Source organism: Lolium rigidum, chromosome 4, assembly GCF_022539505.1.
Source record: "Lolium rigidum isolate FL_2022 chromosome 4, APGP_CSIRO_Lrig_0.1, whole genome shotgun sequence".
Lineage (NCBI taxonomy): Eukaryota > Viridiplantae > Streptophyta > Magnoliopsida > Poales > Poaceae > Lolium > Lolium rigidum.
The window spans coordinates 155,408,022-155,430,273 of NC_061511.1; the positions used below are offsets into that span (position 1 = coordinate 155,408,022).

At 44.2% G+C, this 22,252-nt stretch overlaps 1 protein-coding gene across 1 annotated transcript; it reads right to left on the minus strand.

The window, feature by feature from the left end:
• Positions 1-4,451: 4,451 nt before the first annotated feature.
• Positions 4,452-5,957, minus strand: LOC124708769. The gene is made up of 8 exons (XM_047240434.1): positions 5,852-5,957; positions 5,732-5,753; positions 5,594-5,650; positions 5,396-5,477; positions 5,177-5,272; positions 4,943-5,067; positions 4,841-4,859; positions 4,452-4,759 (listed from the first exon to the last, which is right to left on the minus strand). The coding sequence occupies exons 1-8, from the start codon at positions 5,955-5,957 to the stop codon at positions 4,664-4,666; spliced, it is 603 nt and encodes a 200-aa protein (XP_047096390.1). The 3' UTR covers positions 4,452-4,663.
• Positions 5,958-22,252: the final 16,295 nt, after the last annotated feature.

Sequence of the window (22,252 nt, forward strand, 5' to 3'; positions counted from 1 at the left end):
GTCACGGAATCATAATGATATGCTTGATGCACCTTTTACTGAGAAAGAGATAAAGGATGCTATTTTTGGCTCTTATCGTCGAAGGTGCTCCTGGCCCTGATGGTTTCTCTTTCTTATTTTATCAACATTTCTGGGAGCTCATTAGAGCTGATTTCATGGATTTGGTTAAGGATTGGAATGAGGGAAATCTTGACCTTTTTAGGCTAAATTTCTCTCTGTTGACTTTGATTCCTAAGGAAGTTGATGCTGTAACTATACGTAAATTTCGACCTATTGCTTTGACTAACCGTAGTTTCAAAATTTTCTCTAAATGTGCTACCAATAGACTAGGTGTGGTGAGTGAGAAACTCATTTCTCCTAATCGATCGCTTTTATTAAGGGAAGATTTATTCTTGAGAGTGTGGTCTCTGCCCATGAAGTTATTCATGATGCTTGTTCATAGTGGAAATACTGGTTTTATTTTTAAACTAGACTATGAAAAGGCTTATGATAGGGTTGATAGAGATTTTTTGCTTAGAGTCATGAGGTTGAGGGGCTTTAGCCCCAAGTGGATGAGGATTATTGAGGGTCTGCTGCATAATGGTTCTGTTGGGGTTAGGATTAATGATTGCAATAGCAATTTCTTCCTTACTAGCAGGGGTGTTAGACAAGGTGATCCTATATCACCCATTCTTTTCAACTTTATGGCTGATGTTTTTACTAAAATTCTATATAAAGCTGCTTCTGGTGGAAGGATTGCTGGCCTTATGCAAGGCATGGGGAGGGGGGGTATCATCAGTATGCAATATGCTGATGATACTCTACTCTTCCTTGAAAAAAGTTTGTCTTCTGCCATTAATCTAAAGTGGATTTTAGCCTGTTTTGAACATATGTCTGGGATGAGGATCAACTTTCATAAGTGTGATCTAGTTCCTATTAATGTGCTTGATGGTGATGCACAACTTTTTGCTCAAACTTTGAGTTGTAAGTTGGGTGAGTTCCCCTTGCAGTATTTAGGGGTACCTCTGCATTACTGTAAGCTTAAAAAAGAAGATATTCAACCTGTTGTGGATAAAATTATTAAGAAAGCTGCTGGTTGGAGAGGCAAACTTCTTAATCATGTCTGCTAAACTAGAACTCGGTTAGAAGTGTGTTGGCCGATATTCCAATTATCTCGCTTAGTGTGATTAAATTCCCCAAATGGGCTATTACTCCGATTAATTCTCGGATGGCTCACCTGTCCGTGGGATAATTATGAGGGGCACCATAAGTACCACCTAGCTAATTGGGGTTTGGTCACTAGGAAAAAGGAGTATGGAGGTTTGGGTATCCCCGACTTATCGGAGATGAATATTTGCCTCTTAGCTTCCTGGATTAAAAGATATCACCTGGATGATAACAAAATCGGAAACGAGATAGTAGATAGCAAATATGAGGTGAATAACCCTAATATTTTCTCTTGTTCCGATCATGGGGCCTCCCCTTTTGGAAAGGGGTGCTTTGGGTCTGCCAAGGCTGCTAAGATGGGTTATATGTGGAAAGTTGGTAATGGTAGAACTATTAAGTTCCGGGAAGACCATTGGTTTGGGTCTTGCTCTCTAGCTATTCAATTCGGGAAGTTTATTTCCCGCTTAATGAGCAAAATAAGACTATTGCTGATCTATGGGATGGTACTTCTCCGAAAATGACTTTTAGAAGGTGTTTTGACCACAAGCTTATGTTGCAATGGCCGGAGATTCGAGCAAATTGCACAAACTCTCTGTTTAAATGATTCTAAAGATTGTTTGATTTGGAAATGGGCAACAAATGGGGTCTATAGTGTTAAGTCCTTATATGCCGTGGTTAATTTTGGTGGGATTCAAACCATTGACATTCACTCGTGTTTGGAAAATAAAAGTGCCCCCAAAAATTCATTTCTTCCTTTGGTTGCTTTCCCATAATAAGCTTCTCACTAGAGATAATTTGGTCAAAAGACAAAATGTTGATGATCTGACTTGTGTGTTTTGCAATGAAATTGAGTCATGTCAACATTTGTTTTTTGATTGTGTTGTTGCTGCTAACATGTGGGAAAAGGTTTTAGGTGCTCTGGGTTTAAATTTGAATATCTCAAATGTACATGATGTTGTCTGCTCTGTGGGCTAATAGAAAGAAATATAAAAAATGCAATATGATTTTTGTTCGTTGTTTTGAGGGCTATCTGGATTACCAGAAATGACCATGTTTTCAATCGGGTACAATGGTTTGGCATGCAGGTTTTGTGGAGACGCTTGCTAAACAAGCGTGCTCGGTGGAAAATTCTGTTGAAAGAGGAGGAAAAAGAAGGGCTGATTGGCTCGATGAACAGGGTTGGAAGGAGTGGCCAGATTGCCACCAATGATATTGTGGCCGGATCCTGGGTGATTCCACAGAAGAAGGCAAGAACTACTCTGGAGGTTTGTGACAGAAACAATGCGAGAGGTTTGGGCCCAATGCTAATGACTGCGGAAGATTTGGCAAGAACTCTGGATGCCAACGACCTGGTCCTGGTGGGAGATGGAGCTTGCTTTCAGGTCATGGGGCGGCAGTGACTTTGCCTGTGTTCTTCTGGTGGTTTAGTTCTATGTGTTTGGCTCTCTCGTGTGTTGTCTGGTGTTGTAATAAGTAAGTTTCCCCTGCGAGGAGTTTGATGTGTAAGGTTTTAAACTGCTGGAAAAATGCTGTAAGACTGAGATGTTTTGGTTTCAATATATTGGAACCGGGGGCATGCCCCTTTTTCTCTAAAAAAAAAATGTGTCTTCTGAATTCTGAGCACGATATCGTTATGTTTGGAGAGAGATTTTTTTTAATAAAGAGAGAATATATTAATGGGTGTACCTATGTCTCAGTTGACTGAGATTTTCTTAAGTCTCAGTCAACTCAGAAAAATGCAACTGCAGTTCAAAGAAATGTGCAACTGGGTTCAGTTGCACATTTCTGTCAGAAAAGTGCAATTGCACTTTTTTAACAGAAAAGTGCAACTCCAAGCATATTTTTGTAAGTGACTTAGACTTAAGAAAATCTCAGTTGACTGAGAAATAGCAAAACCGTTTATTAATACCAAGATAGCAAATACTTCCAGTCTTTGCAACAACATAATGTTAAGATCAAGTCTTTTCGATAAAGAGCATTTTCATTACTAAAAATTTAAAAGGTTTAAGCATTACACCCGTCCTCTGCATAACTAAGATGCATTCATGCACACAGCCGCACACAATCCAAAAAATAAAGGATAAAAATACTCAATCCAAAAACATAGTGATGTAACAAACAACCCCTAAGGTGGCGATGGACCAATCCCGAGATTATGCTGCCACCCATGTTGGGTAACAAACTCCCTTGCCACCAATGTTGGGTAACAAACTCCCTCACCGTATCCTTCAACCTTGTAGAAATCTCCGTAAATAGATCTCTAGGTCTCGATTCTCCATTCGTTGAAGAGACGACCATGAAGGGGGCAAAGTATTACACCGGGCACAAGTCTATACATAAGGATGCACATAGCTAAAAAAAAGCACAAATGTCCAGCGAAAGAGCAAACAGTGGCGAAACTAGACCACCAAAAACGTATTGTTGGCATTTCTATTTTTCGCAAGAAAATATGTTAGCGTTCTATTCATATTAGATCTGTTATTATTTGTTTATCTGCATGGGATCACAATATGATGAAAACGCCCGCGGACAGGGTCTTAAACTAATTTTATTCGGTTTTGTTAAAATGGACTATATAGTGCTGAGAAAGGTTTTGGCTCCCGATTTTTTTCCCTGAGGGGCCTGCTATTCCCGGTTACCTCGTTTACCAGGAAAATGTGACCCGTTACCGGACAAATTCAAAAACCAATTTAATTCAAATTTTTGTAATTGTGGTAACCACTCGGTAACTGGAGAAATACCAAAATTTGAATTCATATAATCTTGAAAAATTCAATTCAAATAGTCTGATTTTTTCCCCTGGAGGCTCATTTGGCAAGGGTGCTCGGGAATTCTGGTTATCGGTGGGTTGGATTACCAGACTGATAACCAAATCCTTGGTGCTGAGACATCCTCAACTGTTGCTGTGTTATGGATCCTCATCTCATGAATAAAAGGAGGAGATACTAGTTCTAGATGAACGGCGAGATAATCGAGATGTACCAACTTATTCCCATAATATATGCAGAATGATTTTGCAATTTCACAAAATCGCCAAATGAAAAATGAAAAAGTTCACATGTTCTCAATGGTGTACAAACAACATATTAATCCAGCTACATGATCTCCATCCATTCCTCCAACATCAACCCCAGCTACGTGTGGTATGCCGGCTACCGGCTACTTCTGGTAACCAAATCGTTGGCGCTGAGACCCCCTCACCTGTGGCTGTGTTATGGAGCCTCGTCTCATAAAGAAAAGGAGGAGACACTAGTTCTAGATGAACGGCAAGATAATTGTGATATGCCAATTTATTCCCATGCATAATGTCTCTCGAAGTGGGAGCGGTCGGGTGAAGATCGCCCGCCCTCACAGAGAAATTTGCAAGTTCACAGAATCGCCAAATGGAACATGAGACAGTTCAATGGTGTACAAACTACAAACAAATATTCATCGATCTAGATGATCTGATCTCCGTCCATTCCTCAAACATCAACCCCAGCCACCTGTAGTGTGCCGGGCGCGGCACGGACCCGGTCTACTGGTACATGCGCGACATCTGCTGCATCGCAGGAAACGCCATTGGGCCGCCCAGCTTGCCATCCCTCTTGTCCATCTCCACCTTATGCTGCGTCTGAAGTTCCAACCACAGAATCAATGTCAACGAACGATAAAACTTCAGTTGTTGAGTGAAGTAAGCTTAGTGTGCCATTACCTGCATACAGGAGCAGACCCTGCACAGATTCAGAGAGACAAGTTAGACGTGGCTCTTTCAGTCTTGAGAGAATAAAATGATCTGCGGAATAGAGTGTCTTACGTCCAGTAGACCATGTCAGATAAGCAGGAGATCGCCCGCGACGCCTCCGACAGCTGCTGGTTGCCGACGATGCAGGCGACAATGGAGCAGATGCAGGCCAGCTGCTGGAGGATGAACATGAAGCTCTGCGCGCAGTAACCAAAACCAGTTCTGGGATTATTAGGATGATCAGTTGCAGAGTTGTGAAACAACAGCGGTGGTGAAATTTTTGGTGAGCGGGAAAGAGGCGAGTACGATGATGCAGTTGTCGCACTGGGTCGTCTGAATGTTGAACTCGTCCTGCAGCAGGAACCTGGTCGACCCAACAGAGGTGCCGAAGCAGCAGAACACCTGGAATTTTAATCAGTAGAGTAACGGTTGATCAGAACTAAAAGATTATTAAGAGGAAACCAATTCTTTTGGCGAAGGAGCAAAACGTGCAGAAGAACTTGTGTGCCACGCCCACGCACGCACCTCTGTCGCGAGGCATACTTCTGGGCATCTGCTCTCGCCGCACCTCCCGCTGCATGGCATGTACCCGGCGCAGCACACGTATCTGAAACACACACACACACACACACACAGACATGGATGAAACTGAAGACCAGAGAACTGTTTTCCTAATCCTGAACCCCGAGTAAGAAGAAGAACAAGGTTTAAGCGAAAATTTACCTTGACATGTCGTTGTAGAGAGCACGCCTGCGAAGCATGTAGGAGACGCATGGGCCGCTGCAAAGATTTACAGTTACGATATGACAACAGAGAGCTTGAACGTCACGGGTTCAGAAAATGAGAAGAGCGCCCACTCACCACCACAGCGACAGACAGCAGTCTGCAGGAAAAAGGAAGCAAACAGAAACACAAAATTGCATCAAGTCCAGACCTATAGGAAGAAATGAACAGCCCAGAATCGACGCAAAGGATACGCACATGGGAGATCCGCTTGGGTGGCGCTGGTGAGGTCGGTGTGCCAGACGTTGCGGTAGCTCTGCCGGAGCTGCGCCTTCTCCATGTACTCCTGCGTCGCCGCCGCCATCTCGATCGATGCCGCACGTAATCGTCTTCACGCTGGCTAGGTAGCTAGGTAGCAATGGCGAGCTGACGATGGCTGGTCGCTTAATATAGGCGCGCTTTGGTGGCAGTCGCCCTCGGCCACCCGGAAGACGGGAAGAGTGGTCGACAGTCAATGCCAGAGTCGTCGTTTGGAAAGTGAGAAGTTTCTCTGAACTTACGCGTTTCTAGTGCTTGCGAGGTGATCAAACCAAGGCGATGGGTGAGTGGATTAGGAAGTGTCCGCAGCAAGAATCAGCTAGATGTGACTTGTAGGCGTGCGTGACACGAAGAAATGATCAGTGGCGATCGACTCCGAAGCAAATTTGGAGAGTGTACTGCAGGCCAAATCTTGTTTCGTCGATGAAACAGATCCAGTCTTGTTCTTTTGTGTTTGGTTTGTTTCTGTTCTGTCAAGTAGCCTGAATACTTTACACGCTGATGCGTGCATAGTGTTCCAAATGGCAGCAGCGTGTGTTGGTTTTGTTCCCAGAGATGGCTCTGCTTGCTAAACCAAAGCTTCGACTGATGTCCGCCGGTCAATTGAATCATGTTCCTTCAACTACATCTACAAAAAGCTTCAATTGCTGGCCGGCGTTTTGTCACTCAAGAGATGTGAGGCTGTGTATAGCATTCACACGGTATCATAATCTTATTTCCTACACCCCTCCTTGCCTACTGTAGTGTTTATTTGACCCGTATTTGACTACTTTTAGGTGCGAGGGCCACATCTGAATATTATCACTCTCAGAATACTCTTTTGACTGAGAATGGAGAGAAACGGTTATACCTTGTCCAACCAGGCATTTTCGGGCAAGGATTTTATTACGGGAATGTTCAAAATTAATAATTTTAAGCAGGTGTTTTTGACCAAGGCTTGGCATTTTTCAAGGGGTTAATTGGAAATATGGCATTGCAATTTTCATGAGTTGGAGAAATGCCATTACAAAAACACAAGTTGGACATATGCCATTACAATTCTTTCATACTTTTCTACCTATGCCATTTTGTCTAATACCAAAGCATATACTACCCTTATACATCCGTACTCGCTTTTATACGAACAAATTTCTTTTCTTTTACACGTTCACACACATATCTCGGACAGTTGACTCGATTCCTGACTCGATCAAGCTGCACGAACCAGTTCCAGTCACCCCGACTCACATGAACTGGCGGCGGCGACTGCTGGAGGTGTGGGTGGCGGAGGTGGCCGCTGGTGGAGGAGGGCGCTGCTGGAGGCGGCGGCGGTGCGTAGGCTGGCTGTCGGCTGGATTTATGAGATGCTGGTCTCCGCGAATGAGAGAATCCCCAGATCGATCCATCTATCATCCACTCCTACCCTCAACGCATCACCTAGCAGCATTAGAGCATCTCCACTCGTCCCCCGGCGAGCGTTTTTTCCATCCGGACGGCGTAATTCGGCCCAGTCGCGCCCCCGGTTCCTCGTTTTCGTCCGGATTTGGGCCTAAATCCATCCGGCGATCCCACGCACCCCCCGGCCCCCCGGTGAGCTCTCGGGGACTCCGGACGAGTGAAAAGCGGGGAAGGGCCCGATCTGTCGGTGACTCGACGCACGAACCCCACCGCCACGTCGCTCAAAATCTCCCCCACCCCTCGTATCTCTCTCGCCGCCGGCACCACCCCGCCGGCTTGTTGCCCGGATTGCGCCGCCACTCCTTCCCCACCTGCCTATATTCCGCCGTGTTTGGACGACGGTCTATCCGGCCGCTCTTCCGCCGGCCTGTTTTCCGGCCTGCTTGCTCGTCGTCGCTCGCGGCTTGGGTTGCCTCGACCACGCCCGTCAGGTGTTCGTCCATTTGCCTCGCCGGCCATGGACTCGGACGAAGAGGAGGAGCAGATGTTCGTCGAGCTTATGCAAGAAGAGAAGGCAGCAGCCGCCCAAGACGAGGAGCACATGATGATCCTTGGTTGCTTGGCAAGCATGTACGCCGGACTGGCAACTCGTCGGCGTGGTGGGTCGGCACGAGGTCGCCGGAAGTGCAAGCCGAGACAGCGAATGGAGGGCTACTGCATGTTGTACGCCGACTACTTGTTTGCCGAACTTGTTAAATTTTATGTTGAATTTGTTTGAAATATGTCAAATGGTCGAGGTTGGTGGTTTCCTGCCGAGGGGACGGCTGGAACTTCGGCGCTCCCCACGCCAAATCTTCATCCAATCCGGACGAAAATTGCGCCGGATTTGGACGTGGGGAGCGCCAACGAGTGGGGATGCTCTTCCACTCGTCTCCCCACGGAGCCCCCCACGGCCACTTTTTTTCATCCGGACGGCGAAAAATGGCCCAGTCAGGCCCCCGGTTCCTCGTTTTGGTCCGGATTTGAGCCTATTTTCGTCCGGACTCCCCATGCCATCCTCGGTTTCCCGGGGTCTCCCGGGACTCCGGATGAAGCTAAACCAACCGCCCACGCCCACGTGTCTCCTCTTTCGTCCGGATTCCCCGAGCCATCCTCTTTTTCCCCGAGAAACGCCGCTTGGGGAGCACACGACTGGGAAACTACTCCTCCCCACGTCAAATCTTCCTCCAATCCGGACGAAAATTTCGCCGGATTTGGACGTGGGGAGCGCCAACGAGTGGGGATGCTCTTAGCTCGTAACATCCCTCTCGCTCTTCTGATTGTCGACCAAAATCCGGATGGGGATCTGGAAGTATCAATCTCCTTCTTACAGGAGCAGAGAAAGTGCTCGTCAGTTCGTACATGCAAAATGAGAAGCGGTAGTGGTGCACTCAAACTTTGACAACATGGGTACCACTGAGCTAGAACTCAATTCTCGGTAGTGGTCCACTCATGGAGACTCGAGGAACAATTCAAGGGTCCGTGCCTAAAATTCGCTAGAAATTGAGCAGTAGTCTTGTATTAGTAGTTTAGTATGATTAAATGTCTGTTAAATTTTCAATTTTTTGGGCAGTTCAAATTTTCAGCCAGATTTTAATATTTTTTGGCACCTGAACATCCTAAGTGGTTCCCAAATTTGAACACATGGTAATATGGTCAATATTCAAATTCATATGGAATACATGCATTTTCCAACTGTTAACCTCTTTAAGCGAAGAAACTGGCATATGAAGAGGCATGATAAAGTTGTAATGCATATGTCCAACTTGTGTTTTTGTAATGGCATTTCTCCAACCCACGAAAATTAAAGTGGCATAGATCCAATTAACCCTTTTTCAAGCTAGGTTTGCTGAACCTAGGGTATATCTAGATCTAGGATCATCAAACCAAAGGTTCTTTTGGCGGCTTCTCCGAGAAGCTGCCCTCCCCCCAGCTTCCTGGAGAAGCCGGCCCCAAAATTTAGGGAGGCTTCCGGACTAATTTAGGTTAGACCATTTCGGAAGCCTTCCTAAATTTTGGGGGCGCCTTCCACAGGAAGCTGGGGGGAGGGTAGCTTCTCGGAGAAGCTGCCAAAAGAACTGAGCCAAGTCTTCAATTGCGTCAGTAGCATATGAGTATCTAGGATAAAGATTCGATCCTGAAGATTCACACTGCAAAATTGAGCATACCGTTGTGTTAGTACAAGTATAGGATAGTGCCCCCTTCTATGTTATCTTTCTTATGCATTTTCTTCACATTTTGTGGTTTTTGTTGTTGCTCGCAGTTTTGCTAGCCTGTTTCTAGTACAAGCCCTGCTTCGTCGCACTTTTGTACTTCTCCAAAAGTATTCAGTAAGGACATCTCCAGCGGGTCGACGCATTTTAGCGTCCGGAAATATCCGCGCGCGTCCGTTTGCGTCAGTTGAAATGGTCGAAATCGACCGCCATCCGTTTGCGTCGGGTGGCTCCAGCTGCTCGACGCATTTTTTTGCTCGAATCATTTTTTTATAACGTGAAAACATAATTTACATAGTTTAACACATTAAAATAAAACCTAAACGCCTGCGCCTACTACTGCTCCTCGTCGCTGTCGAGCACGATGAGCTCCGGTACCGTCCAGGGCCAGTTGGATACCGGTGGAACGTACGCCGGGCGCGTCGGTGGTGCTTGAGGTGGAGGCGCCCATGGCTGTGGCGGCGGTGGAGGCGCCCATGGTTGTGGCGGCGGTGGAGGAGCCCAGGGCTATGGCTGTGGCGGCGGTGGAGGCGCCCATGGCTATGGCTGTGGCGGCGGTGGAGGCGTCCAGGGCTGTGACTGTGGCGGCGGTGGAGGCGCCCATGGATGTGGCGGCGGTGGAGGAGCCCAGAGATTGTACGGCGGGGGTTGTGGCGTTGTCGAGTCCTGTAGTGCCAGTCGTAGGGCTTCATCCTCCGACAGGCCCGGTGGCATGAAGCCGGTGGCGTAGCGGGGCAGCGGCGGCTGCACAGGTGGATCGTTCTCGGACACGAGGACGCCGAGCTTCGCCATCTCGTCGTCTGTCATTTGTCCGGGAACTCGAAGTTGCGGCCCTCCGCCATGGCCAGCTGCCATTCCTAGAAGACGACCGCGACGTAGTCTTCGCTGCAGTCCTTGACCTCCTCGTTGTGGTACGCCAGCGTCTCGATGTAGTCGGCGTCGTCGTATTCATCATCGTCGTGGTCGTCGTTGTACTACGCACGCGTCGAAGCCTGGTGCGCACGCGTCGGCGCCTGCTGTCTTCGAGGACGAGGCGGCGGTGGACGGTCGAAGGGAAAGTCCCTATCGCCCATGAAGCCCACCCTCCTCCTCCGATCTCTCTCGGTCGAGAGATACGTACGCCAGCTATCGGAGTCGATGGTATACGCCGGATCGGCGTGCAGGTCCTGCGGCAGGTACCGCCTCCTACGCCGGATCTCGGCGATCCTATCTGGCTCGCGCGCAGCACCCTGCCAGGCGCTCCTCCTTCTTCGTGCCGCTGCCGGACGTCTCGAAGTCGTTCTTCTTCTTCCCCATGGTGCTGTCGCGGTGGTGCTGCGAGTGGATGTGTGGGCGATGGAGGAACGAGACCGGTGGACTTTTAAGGCCGGCCGCGCGCGGGATACGATGTCATTGAAGGTGGCGCAGAAGCCCAGCCACCGCCCGCCAGTGCACGCGCAGAACAAGCAGTCGCGTCATTGATGGCGAAGGCTGCGGCGCAGACGTGGAAGCGCTGACCGCGGAAACGATGGCCGCGGAAGTGATGCCCTCGATACAAGCTCGCTGCCAGGACGGGCCCGGTAGAGACGCGAGCGGACACTTTGGGCATCCGCGCAGCGTCCGTGAAGACGCAAACCTACCGTAAATATGCGCCGTGTTTGCGTCGCAGCGGACGCCCGACCGCCGCTGGAGATGCCCTAATATAAACCCTCATCCTCTTTTGCAACGGTACATCATGGCAAAGAACAAACACAAGATCCATTAATTAAGGAAAATGTGCAAATTAAGGGGGGCTGCTTATTCCCCGCCTTAAGCGGCCGCGACGGTTGCTTCCGCCTAGAGCGTTCCGGTCATGGGCCACGCTGATTTTGGCCCGGTAACAGGTTATGATTATGTCTTTTTTTCTTCTTCTTTCTGTTTACATTGAATATATAAACAACCATTCTATATGATACCATGTCACCAAAATGCATTGGGGTGTGTGATGTTAGTACCTAAGGTACTCTCACTATGAGTAGTCTAATTAAGCATTCATGGTCCGTTCCCAAGACATGATCGTTTATCCGCCGATATAGCTGATTTTCAAAGGGTTTAACTGTAAAATGTAACTGTATTGACGGTCCGACACTTTTTAAGTTCGACGGGAGTAAAAATTTGAAAGATGTTCAAAATTTAAAAATTATTTTAAAAATTTAAAATTCAAAAAGACTCAAATCTGACAAAAAATCAAACTTAAAAAATTTCAAAACTGAAAAATGTTCAAAAAAATATTTAAAATTTAAAAGTTCAAAAACTGACCGGTAAAACTAAAAACCGAAAGAAAACGAAAAAAGCAAAAAAAAACCCAAAAACCTAGCTGAAAACTGGCCTAGCCGGGGTTCGCTTCAGGCGGCCCCAACCATCGGAGCCGCAATGAGGGCAAATCCTATACACCGACCAGGTCGGCCGCTACCGCACGCCGCACACCCCCCGCGCGCGGTATTGGCCGGCCTGGTCGGCCCAGTTCGCCTCTTTTTTATGTTTTATGTTTCTGTTTCTGTTTCTTTTCTTTTTTCTTTTATTTTCTTTTCCTTTTTTATTTTCTGTTCCTCTTTGTTTCTTTTTTTTTTCGTTTTGTTTCTTTTTTGTTTATTTTTTAGTTTTGTTCAAATTTGAAAATATTTTAAATTCAAAAAAAATCAAAATTGAAAACTGTTCAAAATTTAAAAAATGTTCAATTTTTAGAAACATTCAAATTTTAATACCGTTTAAAGACAAAAAATGTTCAAATCTGAAATTCGTTTAAATTTGAAAAATGTTCAAATACAAAAAATATTCAAATCTGAAATCCGTTCAAACTTGAAAAATGTTCAAATACAAAAAATGTTCAAATTATAAAATCATTCAAATTTGAAATCCGTTCAAATATATAAAGCGTTCAAATTTGGAAAAATGTTCAAATTCGAAAAATGTTCATAACTAAGAATGTTAATTTTTGGAAAAAATAAATTTTACAAAATTTTAATTTTTTCCAAATTTAAATTTTATCTATATCCGAAAATGTTCAAATTTCGAAAAAATTAAATCAAAATCTGAACATTTTTAAAATTTCCAAAATTTCGAATCTGAACAGATTTTGAAATTTTTGTTCTCCGAAATATATATTTTTTAAGTTAGATATTAAAAAAGAAAAATATTAACAAAAAAGAAACAGCAAAAAAAAGAAAAAAAACGTACCTACTACTAATGGGCCGCGGCCCAACCAACCGGCCTGGTCGGTGGGGTGTGCGGTGGCCCGTACACACCGACCAGGTCGGTGTACAGCACTCCCACGCAATGAGCGGTAAATAGGTGGCCCAACGGTGACACTAAAGCTTACTTTTTTTTCAGAGCCAGCAGGTCGGTATGGAAGCTTATCTGACTTTTTCGGGCGTGAAAGAACACACCTCGGTACGCTGGCTAAACAGGACTAGAAATGCTAATCTAGCGACTATGTCTCCAAGAAGATGACGGCTACATCGTCCGTACAGGTGCCAGCTCTGTCCACCTAGCGACCTTCAGTTACCCTCCTCTGGCTGTGGAATTATAAGTGCATAAACTAGCTTGTTAGCACTGTCCAAAAAAGAGTGGTGTTTTGGACATGAGAGTATATACTTCCTCTATTTTAAAATGCATCTTACACATATTTTAAATTTCAAAAAAATTAAAACAAAAAATTCACACGAGTACATCTTCATGTGCTACACACTTATAAAGTTGTTTCATAAAAATCGACATGGTGTGTAAAAAAACAAGATTCAGTGTTAAAAATAATGCTTTTCACAAGATAATTTTTTTGTACATAGACCATAAAAAATATTTGGTTTTTGTGAAACTTGAGAACACATATATATTATGAAGAATTACATATAGAATTTTTGTCAAATTTTTTAACACTTTAAAATATAATTTTTTTGGTAGAGGAAGCATACGCACCCGGGACCGAATTGAATTTCCAGAGTTTGTAGGCCAATTTAACTGGGAATGGTGTTTTGGCACATGGGAGCATATGCTCCCTTTATTTTGAAATGCATGCTACATACAATTTGAAATTACAAAAAATTGAAACGAAAAATTCGAACGTACATCTTCACGTGCTACGCGCTCACAAAGTTGTTTCATAAAAATCCGACTTGTCGTGTGACGTGTGTAAAAAAGACAAAATTCAATGCTGAAAATAAAGCTTTTCAGGAGATAAATTTTCTCTTTTTTACACAGATCACAAAACATATTGGTTCATCGCGAAACTTGACAAACGTACGTATATTGTGGAGATGTACATGTAGAATTTTTTGTCAAATTTTTTCGACATTTCGAAATATAACTTTTTGATAAAGGGAGCATATGCACCCGGGAGCCGAATTGAATTTCCGAATTTAACTTTAAAAGAACATTTCAGTTAGTTAGCCGTCGTTCAAAGACAAAACCGCCAAATATCCAAACGCGACTCCAGCTTCGACGCCAACTCCAAAGTCCAAACCGTCACGTACTAGAAGAGCTGAATTTAAAAACCTCACGACTGCAGTCTACAGTTGTCATCAGATACTTACGGAGCAAGAGACGAGTTTGTCAGCTTATTTCTCTTCATTTGTTTCCTTAGTTATTTCTCCCGTCAATTCTTGGGCGATGGAGAATCATCGTGGCTGGACAGTTGGATTTAAATATTAAACCGGCGACAGTTTGCGGTACTTGTGGCCCTTCCACATGGGCGCTGACGATGGCAAGTTTATGCAGGGGTGGATACTGGATAGTGACTGGCTCGCGACCTGGACGGCGCCGTGGCAGTTTGAAGCTGTAGGCTAGCTCCAAGGCTGGCCGGCCGGCGCGTGTGTGATCGGTATCTTCTTGCGTGTGTTCCGCCCATGCATGCATCATCGTAGGAGCAGTATCATACTGTCACGTAACATAGGCGCCACGCGGCCGCCATGTGTTGCCGTGCGATTGCACCGGCCAGCATTACGTACTCAGTTCATGGTTTTATATGTGTAATAATAATCTCAGAAGAAGACAAAATTAAAAACATGCCATGCAGACAAAATCATAAAATGTTTGTCTTCGTTACTAGTTTGGTGTCTTCATTTTTGTTACATCGACCGATTGGGAGACTGGACATCTACTGCCGTTTTTGACGAGGCAGAGTTTCTTCTCAACTGTCACGAGTCATCGATGGTTTGGAAACCAGCAAGTTTTCGGAAGACCCGCGACCAAAATTGATTCAAAGTAGGTATCAGCAGAAGACAAACTAGTAATTAAGCAGAAGATAGGGGCCTCCGTGCTTAAATAAGTGTACCTCAGGACATGTATTAAGTTAAATTTTATTAATTTCAACTAATTTTCTAAAAAATAGCAACATTTATAACACTAAATTAATACTGCTAGATTTATATTGAAATGTAGTTTAATAATATAGTAAATTGATGTCACATATGTTGCTATTTTCGTGCAAAATTTAATCAAAATTGAAAATGCTTCTAAAAAAGAAAAACCTACACTTATTCGTGGAAGGAGAGAGTATACTAGTCAGCCACTCAATAGTCACCCCGCGTCCCTCCTCGAGATCACATGGGGGAACCCTAGATCCTGTCGGCAACGTCCTCCCTTAGCATCTCCCTAATGTACAGCCGTCGCCGAGAAGCTTCGTCGAGCAAATCCTAAGCATTTTCCAATTTTTGGGGCAAGACTTCTATTATGAGAATATTAAAAGTTAATATTTCAAAGCAGGAGTATTCGAGAAAGGCTTGGTATTTTCGAAGCCAGGCTTCTCTATCCTAGGGTATATCTAGATCTTGGATCATCCAACCAAAGATTAAGCTCTCCAATTGTATCATATGAACTTGAGGACCCTCACTAGTTAGGAGATATCTAGGATAAATATTTGATCATGAAGATTCACACCGCAAAATTGAGCATACAGTTGTGTTGTTCAAGCACATGACAGAGTGTGTCTTCTATGTGAAGGAGATATGCCCTAGAGGCAATAATAAAGTGGTTATTATTTATATCTTTATGTTTATGATAAATGTTTATATATCATGCTATAATTGTATTAACCGAAACATTAGTACATGTGTGATATGTAGACAACAAAGAAGTCCCTAGTATGCCTCTTAAACTAGCTTGGTGATTAATGGATGATTAGTTTCATAATCATGAACATTGGATGTTATTAATAACAAGGTTATATCATTGTATGAATGATGTAATGGATACACCCAAATTAAGCGTAGCATAAGATCTCGTCATTAAGTTATTTGCTATAAGCTTTCGATACATAGTTACCTAGTCCTTATGACCATGAGATCATATAAATCACTTATACCGGAAAGGTACTTTGATTACACCAAACACCACTCTGCGTAAATGGGTGGCTATAAAGGTGGGATTAAGTATCCGGAAAGTATGAGTTGAGGCATATGGATCAACGATGGGATTTGTCCATCCCGATGACGGATAGATATACTCCGGGCCCTCTCGGTGGAATGTCGTCTAATGTCTTGCAAGCATATGAATAAGTTCATAAGAGACCACATACCACGGTACGAGTAAAGAGTACTTGTCAGGAGACGAGGTTGAACAAGGTATGGAGTGATACCGAAGATCAAACCTCGGACAAGTAAAATATCGCGTGACAAAGGGAATTGGTATTGTATGTGAATGGTTCATTCGATAACTGAAGTCATCGTTGAATATGTGGGAGTCATTATGGATCTCCAGATCCCGCTATTGGTTATTGGTCGGAGTGAGTACTCAACCATGTCCGCATAGTTCACGAACCGTAGGGTGACACACTTAAAGTTGGATGTTGAAATGGTAGTACTTGAATATGGAATGGAGTTCGAATATTTATTCGGAGTCCGGATGAGATCCGGACATCACGAGGAGTTCCGGAATGGTCCGGAGAATAAGATTCATATATAGGATGTCATTTTATGTGAATTAAAATGTCGCGGAAGGTTCTATGGAAGGTTCTAGAAGGTTCTAGAAAAGTCCGGAAGAAACCACCAAGGAAGGTGGAGTCCACATGGGACTCCACCTCCATGGCCGGCCAACCCTAGTGGGGGAGGAGTCCCAAGTGGACTCCCCTAAGGGGCCGGCCACCCCCATATGGGAGGTGGAACTCCCACCTTTGGTGGGAGTCCTAGCTTGGCTAGGTTTCCCTCCTTTTGGAAGGTTTTTGGTTCGGGTCTTATTCGAAGACTTGGAGACCAACTCTTGGGGATCCACCTATATAATGAGGGGCCAAGGGAGGGGGCCGGCCACCCTAAGACCACAACCTGGACGCCCCCTTGAGTGGCCGGCCACCCCCTCCCAAACCCTAGCCGCCCCCTCTCCTCCATAGCTCCCGCGTGCTTTAGCGAAGCTCCGCCGGAGTTCTCCACCGCCACCGACACCACGCCGTCGTGCTCGTCGGATTCAAGAGGAGCTACTACTTCCGCTTCCCGGCTGGAACGGGAGGTGGACGTCGTCTTCATCAACAACCGAACGTGTGACCGAGTACGGAGGTGCTGCCCGTTCGTGGCGCCGGAACCGATCGTGATCAAGATCTTCTACGCGCTTTTGCAAGCGGCAAGTGAACGTCTACCGCAGCAACAAGAGCCTCATCTTGTAGGCTTTGGAATCTCTTCAAGGGTGAGACTCGATACCCCTCGTTGCTACCGTCTTCTAGATTGCATCTTGGCTTGGATTGCGTGTTCGCTGTAGGAAATTTTTTGTTTTCTATGCAACGTTATCCTACAGTGGTATCAGAGCCGTGTCTATGCATAGATGGTTGCACGAGTAGAACACAATGGTTTTGTGGGCGTTGATGCTCTTGTTATCTTTAGTTGAGTACTTTGCATCTTTATGGCATAGTGGGATGAAGCGGCTCGGACTAACTTTACATGACCGCGTACTTGTTCCTCGTTCGACATGCAACTTGTATTGCATAAGAGGCTTTGCGGGTGTCTGTCTCTCCTACTATAGTAAAGATTCAATTTACCCTTCTATTTACAACATTAGTATCAACGTTGTGGTTCATGTTCGTAGGTAGATTAGATCTCTCTCGAAAACCCTAAACCACGTAAAATATGCAAACCAAATTAGAGACGTCTAACTTGTTTTTGCAGGGTTTGGTGATGTGATATGGCCATAATGTTATGATGAATATGTATGAGATGATCATTATTGTATTGTGGCAACCGGCAGGAGCCTTATGGTTGTCTTTAAATTTCATGTTGAGTAGTATTTCAAAGTAGTTGTAATAGTTGCTACATGGAGGACAATCATGGAGACGGCGCCATTGACTTTGACGCTACGCCGACGATGATGGAGATCATGCCCGAAGATGATGGAGATCATGTCCGTGCTTTGGAGATGAAGATCAAAGGCGCAAAGACAAAAGGGCCATATCATATCACATATGAACTGCATGTGATGTTAATCCTTTTATGCATCTTATTTTGCTTAGATCGCGACGGTAGCATTATAAGATGATCCCTCACTAAAATCTCAAGATAATAAAGTGTTCATCCTTAGTAGCACCGTTATCAAGTCTTGTCGTTTCGAAGCATCTCGTGATGATCGGGTGTGATAGATTCAATAAGTACATACAACGGGTGCAAGACAGTTTTGCACATGCGGATACTAAGGTGGCCTTGACGAGCCTGGCATGTACAGACATGGTCTCGGAACACATGATACCGAAAGGTAGAGCATGAATCATATGGTTGATATGATGAACACTTTGAGTGTTCGCCATTGAAATCACACCTTTTCTCGTGATGATCGGGTTTAGGTGCGGTAGATTTGGTTCGTGTGATCACTAAGACAATGCGAGGGATATTGTTTTGAGTGGGAGTTCACCTAGTTTTTAATTATGTTGAATTAAAATTTGAACTCAATTTGTCATAAACTTAGTCTAAACTTTTGCAAATATGTGTTGTAGAAATGGCGTCCCCAATCAATTTTAACCGGTTCCTAGAGAAAGAAAAGCTTAAGAGCAACGGTAGCAACTTCACCGATCGGTTCCGTCATGTAAGGATCTTCCTCTCTGGCGGAAATCTGCAATATGTGCTTGATGCACCGCTAGGTGACCCTCCTGCAGAAACTGAAACCGATGAAGTAAAAGCTGTTTACGAGACTCGGAAAACTCGGTACTCTCAAGTTCAGTGTGCCATCCTGTGCGAGGCTGGAATCCGATCTTCAAAAACGTTTTGAGCACCACGATCCTCATGAGTTGATGAATGAGCTGAAAGCTATTTTTGAGACTCATGCGGCCGTGGAATGCTATGAAGCATCGAAACATTTCTTCAGCTGTATGATGGAAGAAGGCAGCTCCATTAGTGAGCACATGCTCGCCATGACCGGGCATGCAAAGAAACTCAGTGACTTGGGAATAGTGATTCCTAACAGACTGGGGATTAATCGTGTCCTTCAATCACTGCCACCAAGTTACAAGAACTTTGTGATGAACTACAATATGCAGAACATGAATGATACGTCTCCGACGTATCGATAATTTCTTATGTTCTATGCCATATTATTGATGATACCTACATGTTTTATGCACACTTTATGTCATATTCGTGCATTTTCTGGAACTAACCTATTAACAAGATGCCGAAGTGCCAGTTCTTGTTTTCTGCTGTTTTTGGTTTCAGAAATCCTAGTAACGAAATATTCTCGGAATTGGACGAAACAAAGACCCAGGGGCCTATTTCGCCACGAACCTTCCAGAAGACCGAAGAGCATACGAAGTGGGGCCACGAGGTGGCCAAACCACATGGCGGCGCGGCCAAGGAGGGGCCCGCGCCGCCCTGTGGTGTGGGCCCTCGTTAGCCCCCGACTCTGCCCTTCCGCCTACTTAAAGCCTCCGTCGCGAAACCCCCGAGGCGAAAAACCACGATACGGAAAACCTTGCGAGACGCCGCCGCCGCCGATCCCATCTCGGGGGATTACGGAGATCTCCTCCGGCACCCTGCCGGAGAGGGGATTCATCTCCCGGAGGACTCTACACCGCCATGGTCGCCTCCGGAGTGATGAGTGAGTAGTTCACCCCTGGACTATGGGTCCATAGCAGTAGCTAGATGGTTGTCTTCTCCTCATTGTGCTTCATTGTTGGATCTTGTGAGCTGCCTAACATGATCAAGATCATCTATTTGTAATACTCTATGTTGTGTTTGTCGGGATCCGATGGATAGAGAATACCATGTTATGTTAATTATCAAGTTATTGCATATGTGTTGTTTATGATCTTGCATGCTCTCCGTTATTAGTAGAGGCTCTGGCCACGTTGATGCTAGTAACTCCAAGAGGGAGTATTTATGCTCGATAGTGGGTTCATGCCTGCATTGACACCTGGGACAGTGACAGAAAGTTCTAAGGTTGTGTTGTCCTGTTGCCACTAGGGATAAAACATTGATGCTATGTCCGAGGATGTAGTTATTGATTACATTACGCACCATACTTAATGCAATTGTCTGTTGTTAGCAACATAATACTGGAAGGGGTTCGGACGATAACCTGAAGGTGGACTTTTTAGGCATAGATGCAGTTGGATGGCGGTCTATGTACTTTGTCGTAATGCCCAATTAAATCTCACTGTACTTATCATGACATGTATGTGCATTGTTATGCCCTCTCTATTTGTCAATTGCCCGACTGTAATTTGTTCACCCAACATGCTTTTATCTTATGGGAGAGACACCTCTAGTGAGCTGTGGACCCCGGTCCATTCTTTAATACTTGAAATACAAATCTGCTGCAATACTTGTTTTACTTGTTTTCTCTGCAAACAATCATCTTCCACACAATTCGGTTAATCCTTTGTTACAGCAAGCCGGTGAGATTGACAACCTCAGCTGTTTCGTTGGGGCAAAGTATTTTGGTTGTGTTGTGCAGGTTCCACATTGGCGCCGGAATCTCCGGTGTTGCGCCGCACTACATCCCGCCGCCATCAACCTTCAACGTGCTTCTTGGCTCCTCCTGGTTCGATTAAACCTTGGTTTCTTTCGAGGAAAACTTGCTGTTGTGCGCATCGTACCTTTCTCTTGGGGTTGCCCAACGGACGTGTGAAATACACGCCATCAAGCATATTTTACGGCGCCGTTGCCGGGGAGATCAAGACACGCTGCAAGGGGAGTCTCCACTTCTCAATCTCTTTACTTTGTTTTTGTCTTGCTTTATTTTATTTACTACTTTGTTTGCTGCACTTATATCAAAACACAAAAAAAATTAGTTGCTAGCTTTACTTTATTTACTGTCTTGCACTCTATATCAAAAACACAAAAAAAATTAGTTTACTTGCATTTACTTTATCTAGTTTGTTTTATTTACTACTGCTAAAATGGCCAACCCTGAAAATACTAAGTTGTGTGACTTCACTAGCACAAATAATAATGATTTCCTATGCACACCTATTGCTCCACCTGCTACTACAGCGGAATTCTTTGAAATTAAACCTGCTTTCTTGAATCTTGTTATGAGAGAGCAATTTTCCGGTGTTAGTTCGATGATGCTGCTTGCCCATCTCAATAATTTTGTTGAACTATGTGAAATGCAAAAGTATAAAGATGTAGATGGTGACATTATAAAATTAAAATTGTTCCCTTTCTCATTAAGAGGAAGAGCTAAAGATTGGTTGCTATCTCTCGCCTAAGAATAGTATTGATTCATGGACTAAATGAAGGATGCTTTTATTGGTAGATATTATCCCCCTGCTAAAATTATATCTTTGAGGAGTAGCATAATGAATTTTAAACAATTGGATAATGAACATGTTGCTCAAGCTTGGGAAAGAATGAAATCTCTGGTTAAAAATTGCCCAACCCATGGATCGACTACTTGGATGATCATCCAAACCTTCTATGCAGGACTAAATTTTTCTTCACGGAATTTATTGGATTCAGCTGTTGGAGGTACCTTTATGTCCATCACTCTTGGTGAAGCAACAAAGCTTCTTGATAATATGATGGTTAATTACTCTGAATGGCACACGGAAAGAGCTCCACAAGGTAAGAAGGTAAATTCTGTTGAAGAATCCTCTTCCTTGAATGATAAGGTTGATGCTATTATGTCTATGCTTGCGAATGATAGGACTAATGTTGATCCTAATAATGTTCCATTAGCTTCATTGGTTGCTCAAGAAGAACATGTTGATGTAAACTTCATTAAAAATAATAATTTCAACAACAATGCTTATCGGAACAATTCTAGTAATAACTATAGGCCATATCCTTATAATAATGGTAACGGTTATGCTAATTCTTATGGGAATTCTTACAAAAATAATAGGAATACACCCCTGGACTTGAAGCTATGCTTAAAGAATTTATTAGTACACAAACTGCCTTTAACAAATCTGTTGAGGAAAAGCTCAATAAAATTGATATTCTTGTTTCTAGAGTTGATAGTCTTGCCTCTGATGTTGATCTTTTGAAATCGAAAGTTATGCCTAATGAGAATATTGAAAATAAAATTGTTACTACAGCAAATGCCATCCAAGTTAGAATTAATGAGAATATAAGATTAATGGTTGAACTGCGTGCTAGGTGGGATAGAGAAGAAAATGAAAAACTAGCTAAAAAGGAAAATGTAGCTAAAGTTTGGACTATTACCACCACTAGCAATGCTAATGATTCACATGTTGCTGCACCTCCTACTATCAATGGTAAAATAATTGGTGTTGGCAATGCTTCTACTCCTAGTGCAAAGCGCGCAAAATTACTTGAAACTGCTA